Source organism: Sus scrofa, chromosome 3, assembly GCF_054392235.1.
Source record: "Sus scrofa isolate SSC_HxYL_T2T_F1_AM1 chromosome 3, Sscrofa_HxYL_maternal_Yorkshire_Landrace_v2.0, whole genome shotgun sequence".
Classification (NCBI taxonomy): domain Eukaryota; kingdom Metazoa; phylum Chordata; class Mammalia; order Artiodactyla; family Suidae; genus Sus; species Sus scrofa.
In genome coordinates this window covers 125,197,987-125,215,472 of record NC_139385.1, presented here as the reverse complement: position 1 = coordinate 125,215,472, position 17,486 = coordinate 125,197,987, and the positions used below count along the sequence as shown (strand labels likewise).

Genomic DNA, 17,486 nt, shown 5'->3' with positions numbered 1-17,486 from the left:
GAGCCGCCGCTTCTGCAACGTACACCACAGCTCACGGCAACGCTGCATCGTTAACCCACCGAGCAAGGGCAGGGACCGAACCCGCAACCTCATGGTTCCTAGTCGGATTCGTTAACCACTGCGCCATGATGGGAACGCCTCATCTTTTCACATTTACATACATGGTATAAATATAAGTTTATGTCCTGCTATTTCCAGTATCAAATACCTCAAGAATTTTCTGTTACTTCCGTAAGGTTTATGATAAGTTTAATGATTGCATAATATTTAGATTGAATAATTTATAATATATTTAGTTAACCCTATTATAAGATATTTAGTTGTTTGTTTAATATTTACAATAAACACTCATACATTTTTTTTTGTTTTTTAAATGACTTAAAAGGAAATTTCAAAAGTGAACAAAGGGTCATGGACATTTTGCATATCTTGGAATATACTGTCAGGTTACAGCTTATACCACTTAAACTACTGCCAACAATAAATAATGGAACCACTTTTATTACAGTATCATGATAATGAAGTATTAGCATCATCATCATTATTATTATTTTGGCCACACCCACAGCATATGGAAGTTCCTGGTCCAGGGATCGAATCTGAGCCACAGCTGTGACCTACACCACAGCTGCAGCAACATGGGATCCTTAACCCACTACCCTGGGCTGGGGATCAAACCTGCACTGCTGCAGAGACAATGCCAGATCCTTAACCCACTGTGCCACAGCAGGAACTCCTATCATTGATTAATTAATTTTTAAATTGTATGGCCACTCCTGAGGAATATGGAAGTTCCTGGGCCAGGGATTGAATCTGAGCTGCAACTGCAGCAATGCCAGGCCACTGTGCTGGACCAAGGATCAGTCCCTCACCTCCACAGTGACCCTAGCCGCTGCGGTCTGATTCTTAACCTACCATGCCACAGCAGGAACTCCCTCCTCTCATGATTTTTAACTGATGCTATAATAATATGTATAAAATTGAGCTTCCCGTTTATTTTATATTCTCTCTACTTTTGCAGTAGGCTTGTAAAATCTGATCTGTTTTTACAACATGCTCTTTTTTTTTTTTTTTTTTTTTTTTTTTTGTCTTTTTTGTTGTTGTTGCTATTTCTTGGGCCGCTCCTACGGCATATGGAGGTTCCCAGGCTAGGGGTCCAATCGGAGCTGTAGCCACCAGCCTACGCCAGAGCCACAGCAACGCGGGATCCGAGCCGCGTCTGCAACCTACACCACTGAGCAAGGGCAACGCCGGATCGTTAACCCACTGAGCAAGGGCAGGGACCGAACCCACAACCTCATGGTTCCTAGTCGGATTCGTTAACCACTGCGCCATGACGGGAACTCCTTATTTTTTAATTTTTATTTATTTATTTGGGCCGCCCCATGGCATATGGAGTTCCCAGGCCAGGGATCAGATCTGAGCCGCAGTTGCAACCTACACAGCACCTGCAGCAACGCCAGATCCTTTTAATCCCCTGTGTCGGTCCAGGGATTGAATCTGTATCCTGGTGCTGCCGAGACACTGCTGATCCCACTGAGCCAAGGGGGAACTCCTACGACATGCTCTGTCACACTTTGGTGGGGAGGAGGGTGGGGGCATTGATTGTAAAGTGAGGAAATGGACCTGACTCAAAACAATTCTTTGTCTCTTCAGCCCCCACCTTCTCCAGTTCCCCATACCTAGTTCAAGAAACTGACATTGTCAGGCAGTGTTTGAGCTGCCAGTCAGGCCTGGAATCTGATGCATCAGCCAAGACTACCAGGGCCTCCAAGTCCCAACCCTCCGCCACCGCCACCCCCATGATATGATTCCCAGGACTGGTTTCTATGCTGCTTCTATCAGCCTTCATGTTAGGCCTCCTCCCCGGACCTAGAATTCTGTTTCAGCATCTCTCCTTCCGGCTGGGGCCTGAGCTCCATGAAGAACGTTTCTGGACAATGTCTGACTGCCCCTATCACCCCCTTCCATTTGTCCACTGCCCCACTGCCTCTCCGTCTGCCCTGCTGGGACCCAGCGCAGACGTGGCCTGAGTGACAACCGAATGTGCCTCACTGGTTTCTTGCCAGGTCTTGCCCACGGGCCCAGCCCACACTGTCGGCCAAGCCTGCCTGACAGAACCTGGCTTGTGCTAGAAGAGGGGGGTGGTCCTGGCCCGAAATCCGGGGGGTGGGGCCCCATCCAGATGCAGGTTCTCAGCTCCTCTTCTCCCCAGTCTCAAGCCACTGCTGCCTACTCCGCCCCCATGCTCTGAAATAGGTCATGCACGACTTCAATTATTTGCTTAGAAACAAGCTTAGTTTTGCTTTTGTTTTTTTTTTTTTTTTTTTTGGTCTTTTCTATGGCCTCACCCACGGCATATGGAGGTTCCCAGGCTAGGGGTTGAATCGGAGCTGTAGCCACCAGCCTACGCCAGAGCCACAGCAACTCGGGATCTAAGCCGCATCTGCGACCTACACCACAGCTCACGGCAACGCTGCATCGTTAACCCACTGAGCAAGGGCAGGGACCGAACTCGCAACCTCATGGTTCCTAGTCGGATTCGTTAACCACTGAGCCACGACGGGAACTCCTGCTTTTGCTTTTTATTTTCCCCATTTCTCTGAGGATCCCAGTGGCCATCTCCTCCTTTCCCTCAGAAAGCTCTGTCTTTAGCACTCTCACAGAGCTGCCTCAAATCCCTAGGCCCACTTCCGACAAGGGGGTTCTAAGCAGAGGGGAGGGGAATGCGGGGGTCCTAGTCCCCGGGGAGAATTCCCTAGAGCGCTTGGCTGCCCTGGTCAATGTCACCTTAGTGATTCCTCAGGGCAAGTCCGGGTGGAGGGGCCTGTGAACAGGACTGGGTTTGGTTCTACAGCTTCTAAATAAGCTCAGTGTAACTAAAAGGCCAGCAGAGGCTGCACAGGCCAGAAAAGACAGGCCTGGGAGCTCCAGGGACATGGTCTGACTCTTGCAAGAGGGATACAAATCCCAGGATAGCTAAGAGAATCAGCAACCCCCAACCCCCTCTGCTCTCACCAAGGCCCAGAGATGGCGTATTCTAAGCCTGCAGTCTCATAATTAAGCAATCTGTAGATATATCTGCTCCTATATTGACTCTGTACTTGGCAAATAATTTCCCAATTTGATTAGGGACTTTTTTTTTTCTTTTCTCCTTTTTAGGGCCACACTGAGGCATATGGAAGTTCACAGGCTAGGGGTCAAATTGCAGCTGCAGCTGCCAGCCTACACCACAGCCACACTGGATCCGAGCCACATCTGCAACCTATGCGGCTGCTTGTGTCAGTGCCGGTTCCTTAACCCACTGAGTGAATCCAGGGATTGAACTCACATCCTCTTGGATACTAGTTGGGTTCTTAACCCCTTTGCTTTTTCTCCTTAGGGTCTTTATTCCAGATATTAGAGGCAGGTTAGCTGCTGTGACAATTAACAGCCAAGACCACCGCAGGGGCCAGGTCAACTTGCAGACATGGCTTGGGATACTCAGAGGCTGCTCACCTCTTCCTCTTCCAGAAGCAACTGAAGTGCAAAAAACTAGGAGGAGAAAGGAGGCCCAGCACTCAGCGTTAAGTGCTGATCTGGAAAGCCAGATCGGAGACAGCCAGGCCCAGCCAGCCATCCTTCTGAGGCGATATCATCAATTATGATCTTACAAAGAAGCCAAACAGGCTCTGCCCTGCCACTGCCAGCTAATCTATGACATTCTGCAGGAGACGGGAGTCTCAGACGCGACTTGCCATGTGTCTGTGGCTGGGCTGGGTCCTTTTTGCATTAATCCTCCTATTTCATCATCACAGCAACTTTATGAGATAATGGATATGATCGCCCGCCACCCCTCCCCCCCTCGGACATAGAAGGAAACTAAGGCTCAGACTGGTGAAGTGACTTGCTAGAGGTGATGGAGCCAGTAAATGGCAGAAGTGATACTTAAACACCTGTCTCCTAACTCCAAGCCCAGTGTCCTTTTTCCTGCTCCACAGCCTCTCCTGGATTCAGGCAGGAAGGTACCTTGGAGGAAAGCAGCACTTGGCATCTGCACCTTTGCTAACCCAGGAACCATCAGGAAAGCTCAGGGTAGCATTTCATTCTCTTGCCGGTGAAATAGACAGGAGTCTGCTGAAGACTCTGTGTGAAGCTCTCAGGGGGGCCTGAGATGAGCAGGATGGAGCTCTTTAGTGAGTGCTTCAGGGGCGGCGGTCAGTATCACTAGGGTCCCCCAGAGATACTCTCACGGGAAGGGCCCCCTCACAGCTCCTTGGTGGATGATATAAAGAGCAGTGAGCATGTCAGGCAAGAACTTGAACCCTGGAACACACTCTACCTACCATCCCACTTGCTAAGGAATCTAGGGCATCAGCTCCTGGACTTCAGTTTTCTCATCTGCAAAAAGGGGCAAATATCCACTAACCATGCAGATTTGGGGTCAGAATGGTGAATTGGATAACAGATGTGAAAACACTTGGTAAATGGTAACATACAATCAACCGGCAGGGGTCACTGGCTGTTTCAGTGCCTGGTTGACATTCACCCACCGCTCACCACAGAGAGCAAAACAAAACAACTAGTGCAGCACTCCTTGCTCCCACCTCTTGGGAAACACAGCCATTCCTACCATCCCAGACCTGTTTCTCCTTCTGTGCGCCCTGACCGTAGATCTCGAGGAACCAGCAGTAAGGGAAAGAGACATGAAAGAGACAATGGCAATGGGAAAAAGAGTGTCATTTTCAGTGGGCCTCTGCCCCTGGGGGACATAAATCGGGAGACTGAGTCTGAGGTTCCTGCCTTAGGTCTCCTTGGATGGCAAAACCCACAACACACATGGTCTTTCAAATGCTAGTACTTTTCTCATCAAGAAGGAACAATTAAGAGATCAGGAAACATATCTGGGGAATGAGGTGCGCTGGACTCTCCTCCCAGCTTTGTAGACAGGATGTGGATGTCTAGAAATTCTTCAGTCCACCTTGGAGAATAGAAGGAGGAAGAAAAAAAAAAAATCAGCCTATCTACTTGAGTGAGAAAACCACAAGCACCTTGGAGCTGATGCTTACTTTCATCTTTCTCCCCTGTTTCCCTCCCTTGTTTGTGGTGGGCTAGAGGGTTTCTCTCTCCAGCATAGGGATGCAAACCCAGCCAGGCAACAGAAGGCTGCAAGGTCAGATCTGGATAAGAATTAAAGAGGTGCAAAGTGCAGACTCGGTATTTCACAGATCCTGGGTCATTCGGGCTCAGCTTCCAGGCAATGCTTGGTCATTCCTCTCCAGCCCTCCTTGCCTTTCATCCAGGCTGAGCTCTAGCAGCTCCTGGTCCGCTGCTTCCAAGGTGAATCAGCAAGTGGTGCAGAAAGCAAGGAAGCATCTATTGATCCTTTCTTACAGTCCCTGGGAGGGGAAGGGACTTGTCCAAGGTCACGGGATTATCAATAACTGGGTATCACTGAGAATTATTTTCAACCGCGGATTTCTCTCAATTGTCCATTACCTTTAAGCCACTCTTCCAACCATGTGTTCATGCATTTTTAAAAATATTTTTCTCTCCAAAAAATTTAGAGTTGTTTTTGTTTAATTAACAAAGCAAAATATGCATGTTGTAAAAAATAATAAGTATAAAGTGAAAAATAAAAATCCTTCCTATACAATCCCTAGAGATAACCACGAGAGTTTTCATGATTCATTCCAGAAACTTAAATAATTTAAAGGCAAAGTTGACCATCTATACTGCTTTGCATTCTTGGCCGGGGTGTTCAAAAAGATGTGTTGATAAATGAATGGCTCTAGGCTGAGGTCAGAGGCTGGGGGTTTGCATCACGTGGAAGGACAGGGATGACTTAAGCATCTCAGCAGACCAGAGATCCCAGTGCGGCCTATTAGCCAGGGCCTTGGCATAAAGCCGTTCTTTCCGGGCTGGTGCTACAGTGTGGCGGTGAAGATCATGGGCCGAGGAGTCAGGCAGGCAGAGGCTCATATTCTGGCACTAATGCCCTACAGGCACGCGGCCTTGGGTTGTTCCTTCTTTAAGGTGCCTCAGTATCCCATTTGTCACATGGAGATTCAAACCTGCTACTTCATGGTGCCATTGAAGACTGAACAAAACAATCACCTGAAGAATACAGCAAGTCCTTGGCATTAAACATGCACTAAAGAGATGACAGTGGAGTTCCCTGGTGGTGCAGCAGGTTAATGATCTGGTGTTGTCATTGTGGTGGCTCTGGTCGCTGCTGGGGCTGGGGCTCAGGTTTGATCCCCGGCCCAGGAACTTCCACATGCTGCTGATGTGGCCAAAAATAACGAAAAAGAAAGAAAGAAATGGTAGCTATTTCTTACAATTATTATTATTACAATTTTTTTTTTTGGTCTTTTTGCCTTTTCTAGGGCCGCTCCCACAGCATATGCAGGTTCCCAGGCAAGGAGTGGAATTGGAGCTGTAGCCACTGGCCTACACCACAGCCACAGCAACGCAGGATCCGAGCCACGTCTGCGATCTACACCACAGCCCACGGCAATGCCGGATCCTTAACCCACTGAGCAAGGCCAGGGACCGAACCTGCAACCTCATGGTTCCTAGTCAGATTTGTTAACCACTGAGCCATGACAGGAACTCCTACAATTGTTATTATTATTCTGCGGGCTCATCTGAAAAAAGGAGAAAGACTACAGATCCATTACCAACCACTGCAGAAACAGTTCAACCCAGGGCCTGGTCCCCCTCTGTTGAGTACGTCTGGAAGGAAAGGGAGACAACTAGAAAGTAACTCTTCAGTCTGACCAGGAGTTAATGCCCAAGAATTTCTCGGATATTAAAAGTTCTAGATACACGGAACCACCAGTGCAGGTACAGGTGCCCCATAAGCTCTGAGCACAGGGGTCTGCCTTGTGCACCCCCGTGGCTGAAGGAATCCTTCCCCATGCATGGAATAGTGGGAAGAGAGGCCATTTTCTTATCTACCCAGGACACCTGATTCAGCAGCTCTCAGGCCCAGGCAGCCCCAGAAGTGCCCCAGGCTGGCCAGGGACAGCAGGCTGGCAGGGCACAGATGGGAGGGAGTGCCCCTCTCCAGCTGGATTCCAGGCCCTTCCCCTAGTCCTCAGAGCACAATGAGAACATTCTCACAGCCACTTCATCCAATCTTGCACTATCCGGGGGCTGGAAATGACTAAGGGCGAAATGATGATACGCTTCTGCAGCCAGCACACATCAAGAGAAACCCAACACGGGACCGAAAGGCTGCTGAGCCCCGACATAACTTGAATCCTAGCACCTCTGAACAGAAGTGTATTAGTCTTATATACTTCCTGCTGGTCAAACCTTTATATTACAAAATGCACCCGCTTATGGAAATTCTATTAACCGATCACAGCGGCCAGGGGCAGGAAGGAGTGTAAGTCACTGCTCCCTTCGGTGCCAAGAAGCCGTGGACTCTGACCTAGATGCCAGACCCAGCTTGGTGCTCTGGTCACTCGCTATAGTGGGTAAGCGGGGGCGGGAATGGGGGTGTCTGGCATGGGGCTGGTGTCCTTGGGGACCTGAAGAAGGAACCAGACCAGCTTTAGGAACAGAGACACCCCCTGAATTACTGGGGAGCCTCGAGAGCCTGGATACAGCCCTATTTGGAGACTAAGCTCGAGATCAGGGCTGTGGGATGATACTGAGTGTTTCAGGCTCTCTTCCAGAGCACTCGCTCTCCCAAACGGGGTTTCTTCTCCCCCAAACCCTGCTGTCCATCCCTTTACACACTCTCCCCTCCTTCTCCCCGGCTCTGGGACTCCACTTCTCTTCCTCCTCTTCACTGTCCCCCTCTTTTTCTTTCCTAGCTTTCCTCCCATCTTCTTCTCTCTCTTTTCTTCTTCTTCTCATTGTCTTCCTCTAATAAGACATAGAGATGGAAACCGGGAAATATATCCTACTGTTGATTGAATTCATAAACTATCATTTAAATCCTTACATCTTAATTTTCAAGGTGCCTTGAACATTTTATATTTTGCTTCAAAAATACTATTTCTAACAATTAAGGACCTTTAAGAGGAGGGGACTCAAAGATCATCTCGCTCAATGGCTTTTCTGGCACATGAATCTCTTTAGAGCAACTCTGATACTCAGTTTCTCCTTTGACACTTCCAGGGATCAGAGCCCAATATCTCTTGAAATGGACCAATTCTAATTACTAAGAAGTTCTTTACATTGAGCTTAACCAGCTCCCAGGGTTCCCCTGGTTCCCAGGACAATCTAGAAGACAAAAACTGTGCCACGAGCAGAAGGGCAGTGAGGTCCAGCCGACGTCCAAAGTATGGGGTAGACCAGTTGGCTGTTAGGTTCTCCTATGGCTCACTTAAGCAGGCAAGATGGAAGAGATATATTAAAACCAGATGCTGGTAGGCCTCGAACGCGAGACTAAAATGGGATGTGTTTAACATATCAGGAAGACAGTCATGTGACAATACCCGTTAGGCCGTCAAAGATAACAGTAATAAACCATCATTATTTACCGAACACTTCCATGCCAGGAACTGTGCAAAGTGCTTTAATGTTGATTATCTCATTTCATCCTCTCAATAGCACTATAACATCAGTACTATTATTATCCTATTTTATAGATGAGGAAACTGAAGTCCCAAAGCTAGTAAATCACTAAACCCAGGCCTGCCTGACCTGAAATCCGTGCTCTGAACAGAGCACTCCACAAAATAAGGTCAGCAAAGACCAGGAGAGGAGAGCTTGACTTAGAACTCACTTACATAAAGGGAGAGGATCAAGACCAGGGGTCCGGGGTCTCATTTGAGCCTTCTTCTAAAGATGACCCCCAGGGAGTTCCCGTTGTGGCACAGCAGAAACGAATCCGACTAGGAACCATGAGGTTGCGGGTTCGATCCCTGGCCTCGCTCAGTGGGTTAAGGATTGGGCGTTGCCCTGAGCTGTGGTGTAGGTCACAGATGCGGCTTGGACCTGGCATTGCTGTGGCTCTGGCGAAGGCCGGCAGCTATAGCTCCAATTAGACCTCTAGCCTGGGAACTTCCATATGCTGCGGGTGCAGCCATAAAAAGACAAAAGACAAAAAATAAAATAAAAATGACCTCCAGACTCAATTTTTAGCCCTGTGTTTGCTTCTAAACTCCCCTGTTCTGCCTCCAGCTGCCCACTGGACCCTGTCGCCTCAAATTCAACACACTTTCACCAACTCCTGTCAATTTTACCATCTCCCAATCAACTAGTTCCCAACCTGATATTCCTAATTCTTTAAGCATGAAAGAGGATCAAAGTTGGTATCAGGCCAACCTGGGCTCAACTAGATTTGCCAGAGACAAACCATGAGGCCTTGAACAAGTCACAAAACCTCAGTTTTCTCATGTATAAAATGGGAACAGTAATAACACCTTTCTTGGAAGGTGCTTGTGGGGATTACATGAACGGATTTGTATACAATATATAGCATAATGCTTGGCACATGGCAGGTGTTAAATAAATGGCATCATTCTTGCTATTGCCGCTGTTTCTCAGGCTTGAAACTCGTCTCCTGCATAACCCTTTATGGTTAATCCCAATGCTGATAAACAGGAGGAGGGAGAGGGACCCACAAAGTGTATAGTAAAGATGCAAAGCAGACCGTCCTCTCTGTGGCGACCTCACCCCCCCGACTTCTGGGGCTGCTTCTGCAAGCCCTCTTGCAGGGACCACAGAGGGTTCATAGAGGGAGCTGAGCTCTAGCCAAGCACCCCCTGCTCCTCAATCCCCAAACCTGCTTACTTGGGGATCAACAAGCAGTGTTTTACCTCTTCCTGACCTCTCTCCAGTTCCAGCCTGCATTTTGTGTCATCTGCAGCCCTTGCCTCCACGAAATACACTTTTTTAAAAAAAGAAAATTTTATGGCAGCAACTGTGGCATATGGAAGCTCCCAGGCCAGGGGTAGAATCGGAGCAGTAGCTGCTGGCCTATGCCACAGCTACAGTAATGCCAGATCGGAGCCACATCTGCAACCTATGCTGCTGCTTGTGGCAATGCCGGATCCTTAACCCACTGAGCGAGGCCAGGGATTGAACCCACATCATCCTCATGGACACTAGTTGGGTTCGTTACCTCTGAGCCACAACAGGAACTCCTGAAAATACTCTTCTTTCCCTCTAAGTATCTGGAATCAAAGCTTTAGGAATCATCTAATCCGAGCCTTCAAAAAATTAAGCTCAAGATTAAAACAGTCATTAAAAAATGTTTCTTGGGGTTCCCTTGTGGCTCAGTTGTCACTGCTGTGGTGCAGGTTTGATCCCTGGCCCAGGAACGTCCACAAGCCACAAGCACAGCCAAAAAAAAAAAAAAAAATGTTTCTTGCACAATTAAGGGGGGCCTCCTGTCCATCGGTCTACTTGCACCCCAGTCCTCACCGCCATCCGTGCTTTGTGCACAAACACTGCAGCCGTCACTGTGCGGAGTCACAAGCTCAGTTGTGGGTCTGTCTGTGACTTTTACCCACTCCCCCTACCTCTCTGGTCGAGCCCGCGCTCCAGATGCCCATAAGCATGGAAGGCTGACGGCTACTGATACACAAGGCACTGATGACGCTCACAGACCCGCACACATGTGCCCACCCTCCCAACCCCTGAGGCCCGAGGTGGAGATGAAAGGAGACTCCACGGAGACAGGCGTGGTGTTTGTACACAGCGAGGGGAGAACAAAGGGAACGGGGAGCCTAGAGGTGGCGGGCAAGGACAGCAGGCGACACAGACTCTAAGATGAGTCAGAGAGAGTGAATGAGGGCACTGGGTCGCACCAGCTACCGCTCAGCCGCCCCCCGGGGGGTGGTGTGAACTGGAAGAAGGAAGGCGGGGAGGCGAGAAGGGGCGTTGACGTCATAACTCACAAAGTGGGAGCTGAGGGTGCTACGGATGGGGAGCAGAAGCTCAGTGAATTTCCAGGAGGGACCAGAGCTCCCACCTCCTGAGGGCTCCTAGATCTTTCTCTCCTGGCTCTGCTCCCAGGGCTACAAGGTTAGGGCAAGGCAGCTGGGATGGCAGGGGAAGGAAAGCGTGAAGCCAACAGCAAAGACGTCAGTCCTGGAGATCACTGGACCCCTGGAGAAGCCACCCAGGGGCAGCCAATGCCCTCCATTTATTTAGGACTTTCCACTTATTTTGAACGTCCGCATGCTAATGAGCTCATTCAATCTTCAGCACAACCCTGCGTGAAACAGGCAGGTCTGGGATTCTCTCTAACAAGCTCCGCCCCTCTTTACCCTGAGGATCTCTTGGGAGCCCTCAAATTGCTTCCTCCATCCTAGAAACACCCAACGCTCAGCCAGCGGTGCCTGAGGGACTCTAGGGAGGCTGGGGTCCTCTGGCTAGGTTCATCCTGGGCTTGCTGGCTGCTGTGTGTCCTGAGCTGGGTGTGAAAAGAAGTTCCAGGATGTGGAATCATTTCCCTGGAATGTCCCAGGCATCCCTCCTGCTTCGGTCATATCTGAAAGCCGGGCACATGATGACAATTTCACCTGGTCCACAGGGAGCTGTGTCAGACTTCTCATTAGGCGACTGGAAACCTGAGGCCTGGAGAGGCCAAGGCCTTCGCCCTGAGTCACACAGACAGCAAACATGGAGGGATCCGAGAATACTTGGGAAGAACAGACTTGGGTCTGGGGGCCTCAGAAGACCTGGGTTCCAGTCCTGGTTCTGTCACCTATCAGCCCGGGTCACCGACACTGTCACTCACCCTCCCCTGCCTTGGTTTCCATCACGGAAATGGAATAGTAATACCCATCTCTTGAGGTTGCTGGGAGGACTCCATGAGAATAAAATATAAACACTTGCAATAAAACCAATTATTCTGATTATCAAGGAGCACAGGTGACAACAATACCAGGACCCGGGTGAAACGGAAAGAAGCTGGACCCACTGTAAAGAGTCCGGCTCTCCCTCACTCACCTGTGCAGCCCTGAGCAAGCCTGGGCCTCAGTTTTCCAAGGCCCCGGGCAGCTGTAAGATGGACGTGTCTGTGGCTTATGCCTCTGATGTAAGAATTCTGGTGCTGGCCGCCCTGATCTCTTGACTGCCCTGCTATCTACGCCCTACATGGCCTTGGATCCAAGACTCTTACCAGCGAGTGGCCAACAATGGGAGATCACCTTGTTCCCAATGGGAAGGATCCGTTGGATCCCTCGCTCCATCCCTCCCACCCATTTCCTCGGGGCTGAAGTGCACTCTCTCAGCATCTGCTGCCTCCCAGCTTTAAGGGTGGGTGGGGAAGGGGAGCAAGGGGTGATGCGGGGGCTCTTGTAATGAAACTGACGACAGAGTCCCCATGTCAGATTCCCATGGAAAGCACAAGCTGCCTGGATTCCCTTCCTCCTCGGGACAGCTGAGTCCTAACTGTCCTGCCTTTACATCCTGCCTCTCGCAGGATGGCTCCCAATGTGCCAGGCTCCTGATCCCTTCTCCGAGGAGCTCCTGGAGGTGAATTAAATATTAAATACGCAAGGCCAGAGGCCCTGGTGCAGCAGCACGTTCTCATAACACAGACAATGGCACGCAGCCCATCAGTCTCTCTTCCAGCGGCTGCCACTCTCCATCTCCAGGTGGGGCTCCCCTGCACCCCAGCCTGTGCTCCTGAGAGGGAATAAGAGATGGTGAGGTTTTGCTCTCCCCACCAGGTCATGGTCTGGTTCTATGTGTCTTTCCTCCAACTCTCAGTGTTAAGGGCTCCAGGGACCTGGAAATGCCTGGAACCTGAGTTGTGGCATCTGCAGCACTGAAAGTGAACAGTTCTGTGGTTGGCCAGGCGATGGGGGTGGGGGTCCCTCTGTAGCTTAGCTCCACCGGGGCCTGGAGGGAGCTAAGCTCAGGAAGGATGCTGAGGCCCTGATGTCTCCCAGGGCAATGGGAGAACTGGATCTTACTGGGATGAGGCCTGGAGGTGGGGGTCAGTTGGTTGGCTTCTCAGATTAGAACCTCAGAGATGACCAGGACCAAGCTTCTAATTTACAAAAAGGGAAACTGAGACTAGGAGAAAGGAAGAAGCAACTTCGAGGTCACTGCAGTCCAGCTTGGCCTTGATTCCAGGTCTCCGGTGCAGAGCTGGGTTCTTTCCGACCCTCTGCATGACCTCCTTCCTAGGACTCCAAGCAACGGCCCTGCACCACGTGGGCCAAGCTGACTGCCTCCACTGGGAGCCCGATCCCCTCAGAGTCCCACCTCGCCATCTAAGAACTGAGAAAGCACCAGGGCCACGGATGTCAGTGTGGCTCTGCCACCTTGTGGGATGGACCCTCAGTCACGCCACTTTTCTGAGCCTTAGACTCTCACCTGTAAAATGGGGGTTTAAGAACCAGTACCCCAGATGGCTACTGTAAGGATCAATGAGATCATGTGTGAGGGGCATTTTACAAACTGTGACGCGAGATGTAAATGTCAGGTATTAAAGTGGGGTGAGGGCTGATGGTGCCTCGAAGGGAGGATGTCCCAAGGGAGGAGGCGATGCAAGAGTGGGAGCTCACACTCAAATGAGGCTGAGGGCCTGCCTGACTGGCCACCGACCTGACCAATACGGGGGCCACCGGCAGAGACTGACAGGCGGCAAGTCAGGCCAGCCCAAGCTCACTGGCTTGAGAGACCGCCTGCCTGCTTTGGGGTGTGTGTGTGTGTGTGTGTGTGTGTTCTCCTAGGTGCTCCTTGGAGGCTCTGCCAGTAGCCCAGAATTGCAGGAATTTGCCTGGCTTCTCCAGGGGAGCATTTGGCAGGAGGGCAGGACACTTTGCTTCAGGCCACATCACAGTCCCTCAAAGAAGAGCCTGTCAGCCCAGATCCCTCTGGGACCCCTGGAGCCCTTACCTTGTACTTGGCTGCGAGCAGCTCGGTGGCCTGCTGCTCCCGCCGCAGGTCTTCCAGCATCTTCTCCTTCTCCTCCAGCAGCTTCTGCTTCTCCTCGCTCACCAGGCTACGGTCATCCTGGATGGCCGCCTTCTCCTCCTCCAGCCGCTCCTTCTGCTCCTGCAGGTAATTCTCCATGTTCTTGTCCAAGGCTGACTCCAGGATGGGCTGCGGCGGGCGGTGGTTGTTGTTATTGTCATCCTCCTCTTCCGCCACCCAGGCCTCAATCACCGGCCCCTCCGGGTACCCGGCTGGGGCTGACACGGCCTTCTTCCTGCGGCTGCTCTTCCTCCGGAGCCGCTTTCCTAGCATCCCCTTCTTCTCCAGCTGGGCCTTCAGGCGCGCAATCTCCTCCTGGAATTCCCGTAGCAGTGTGTCCTTGGGGTCCTCGTTCACCCGGGGCTTGTTCTTGATGTTCTTGGCCCGGTTGGCAAAGCGCAGGGTGGACAGGCTCTCATCGTAGCTGTGAGACGCTGGGCCCAGGGTGGCCACCATGATGGTCTTGGCGTTCCCCCCCAGAGAGTCCTGGAGCAGCCGGGTTAGCTTGGAGTCCCGGTAGGGGATGTGGGTGCTCCTGTTGCCTGCCAGAGCCGCGATCACGTTGCCCAGGGCAGACAGTGAGAGGTTGATTTTGGAGGCTTCCTTAGGCCTCTCTCCACCACCGCCACCTCCCCCACCACCGCTACTCCCTGTGGACTGTGTGGCTGTCCCTCCAGCTGTGTTGGGGCCTGCCTTGTTCTGCCTCTCGCTGCCCGCCAGGTCCACCAGGTTGAGCTTGCCCACACGGATGTGGTCCTGGCCATCTGAGCCACGCTCACTGCACTCCACGGTGATGACGAAGATGGCATGGGAGCGAGAGCTGACCTCGTTCATGTGCGTGCTACCCACCGCCCGAGTCTGGTTCCCCAGGTTCATCACGTGCTCGATCTCCTTGACATTCTTGGTGACGAAGGAGGAGAGGTCCTTGATGTAGACACCCGTCTCGGGGTTCTCCTTCAGCTCTAGCCTCTTGCCAGGCTCCTTGGAGAGCAGGTCTCGAATCTCCTCCTGGTAGATCTCCAGGTAGGAGGCCCGAACCAAGTACTGCTGGTTCTGGGAGCGGGAGATGTGGGTGAAGATATGCTCAAAGGCATTGGGGATGACCCCGCGCAGTTCAGGCTCCACCCAGGTCCCCTGCATGGTATAGGTCTTGCCTGTGCCCGTCTGTCCATAGGCAAACACGGTGCCATTAAAACCTTGAAGCACCGAGTCTACCAGGGGCCTCACGGTTTCATCATACAAGTCTGCCTGCTTGGAGCTGGCATCATACACGGCATCAAAGGTGAAGGTTTTGGGCAGCTCCCCTAGGGCAGCGCGGGGGTTCCGCAGGGTCACCTGGCCCAGTTTCACGTCCATGGTCAGGATCTGCTCGTGACCAGCAGCCTCTTCCTTCCGGCTGAGGGGGCGGCACCGGGCCACCACCTTCAGGGCCTCGCTGGCCTTGGTTTTACTGGCCATCTTGCCGCTCGGTCCTTCCTGCCTCCCCTCGGCCCCCTCCGCAGCCTGGGCGGTCCTGCTGTCCTCCCTAGGTCCGGATCCGCGGGGCCAGCCCAACCCCCAGGCGCCGTTCTTCAATCCGCATGCAGCCTCCTAGGGTGGGGATGCTGGGAGGTGGCCCTGCCGCTGCTGCAGTCCGGGCCTCCACTGCTCTCCGGTCCTCGCTGCACGGGCTGGGGAGGGAGAATTAGGCAGAATCCCCGGGCAGCCGCAGGAGCAGCGCCTGCCGAATGGCAGTGCCCGGAGCCCGCCCCATGCTGGGGCAGAGGGAACGCTGCCGTAAACAGCTACGGCAACAATGAGATAAAGGAAGAGGAAAATAGGATGGGGGTGGGCGGCAGAACTGTCTTCTCCTCCTCGTCCTCCTCCTCCTCTAGGGATCCATGGCGGGGGCTGCAGGTCCTGGGCGGCCGGGGGTCCCGGCCCTCCCGAGGGCAGAGGCTCACCTGGAGTCCTCCCCCCCAGCTGGGGGATCATTCATTGCAGCCTGCGCGGCTGCTGCTGCCTCTGCCTCCGCCTTCCCCGCCGTCGCCACCGGAGAATGAGAGAGAAAAACAGAAGGGGATGGGGCGGAGCAGCGGCGGCGAGAGTGATGTTGCCGCCGCGCTGCGGCCCCAGCTAAGCCGCCCGGCTGGGGTGGGGCAAGGGGCGGGGACGTAGGGCGGGAGACGCGAGCCCGGCGCGGCCAGTGCGCTGGGGACCCGGGTGCATCGCCCGCCCGCACCCCCGCAGACCCCTTCGGAATGACAGGCTCGGGTGCCGTCCCAGGTCCAGCGCCCACCGGGCGGGTGCAGCGCAGCCACCGCCCGCCGTCACCCCACTGTGCCGGAGGATGCTGGGAGTTGTAGTCCTGCCTTTGTTAACCCGGTTCTGGCAGGTTGCTAATGACTTTTCCAGTCTGGGAGGCCCCGCCCTCTCAGGCGAGCAACCCCAGGAGTGACTGCGGAGGTTGCAGCCTACCTGGGGGAGAATCCTGGTATCCACTACTCACTCCTGTTTCCTCCACAGCCAGCATCCTCTGTCCCCTGCTCCTGCCTTTCTGCCTGTGGATGCCTACATGCCATCCCTACACTCCCGTCAGAGTGTTGCTAGGCACTCTTAACTCCTAAATGTTTCTTGACTCTGTCTTTCCTCTCCCCACCCTGGTTGACTTATGCTCTTCCTTTTCTCTCTCTCCTGGAACCACCTTCCAGCTGATTCTCTCCTCAGATCCGCTCCTCACCTGCACCCTGATCCCCCTCCCCTCCTCCAGCACCAGCCTTCCATATTGTATAAAGGCATCTCCTTCTTCTGACTCCAGCCACTTCTCAGCCACACTTCTGGTTACCGTCCTACAGAGAATCTCTGTCCCAGACATTCCGTCCTTCAAACAGTTATCCAGAGCCTGCTAAACCCCAGGCCACATTCTAGGAACCGGACCTTCTTGTCCCCAAAGAGTTCACAATTCTAGCAACCATTTTTTGTTTCCTACAACGTGTGTTTCCTTCTGGCTGGGCTGCGTTGCATCTTTGTGCCTTTGCCAAGAGGACCCTGTTTACTCTTCTGTACTTGGTGCCCTGCCACTTGGGTCGTTCTAGCACCTCCTCCTCTGTGAAGCCTTCCCTGATCTGTCTCTTTTCCTTAACAGAAAGAGACGCAGAATTTGCATGAAGCAAAACTTGGACTCAAGCTGCAGTTCTGATCTCCATCCAGCTATGTGATTCGGGCAGTCACTTAACTTGCTCTAGCCTTAGTTTCCTCATCTTTTTAAAACACCTGGAGAAGGGGAGAGAAATAATACTTCAGGAAGTGGTTGTGAGGCTCAAATGAAACCATGGATCAAAACATATTGTACCAAGGAGAAGACTCATTTTCAAGCAAGCCCTTCATACATGCACGTGACTTGGCTTGGCTTCCTTGGCAGCTCCGGCTTTCCCGAGTATCCTGGACAGACCAGCTCTGTGTTTGGTGTTCCACTATGGGGTCTTCATATTTTTCCCTCTAGGATACAAATCAGGTATCATTCCTCAAGTCCAGGGACCCAGCTAGTTTCCTACCCATGTGCCACTCTGCAGAGGGTAACCGAATCTGCACAGGGTCTGAGTTGTCCTTACTCTCCAAATAAGATT

At 52.2% G+C, this 17,486-nt stretch overlaps 2 protein-coding genes across 2 annotated transcripts in view; one reads left to right on the top strand and one right to left on the bottom strand.

Moving 5' to 3' along the window:
- KIF3C (kinesin family member 3C) overlaps positions 1-15,934 on the bottom strand; it is a 38,852-nt gene extending 22,918 nt beyond the window's left edge. Inside the window, exon 1 of the mRNA XM_021087738.2 lies at positions 13,804-15,934. Within this exon, the coding sequence (XP_020943397.1) occupies positions 13,804-15,339 (1,536 nt within the window). The 5' untranslated portion in view covers positions 15,340-15,934. The remainder of the gene's footprint in view (positions 1-13,803) is intronic.
- The window catches only part of HADHB (hydroxyacyl-CoA dehydrogenase trifunctional multienzyme complex subunit beta), a 602,797-nt gene that overhangs the window by 324,525 nt on the left and 260,786 nt on the right, over positions 1-17,486 (top strand). The gene's annotated exons all lie outside the window — the stretch shown is intronic.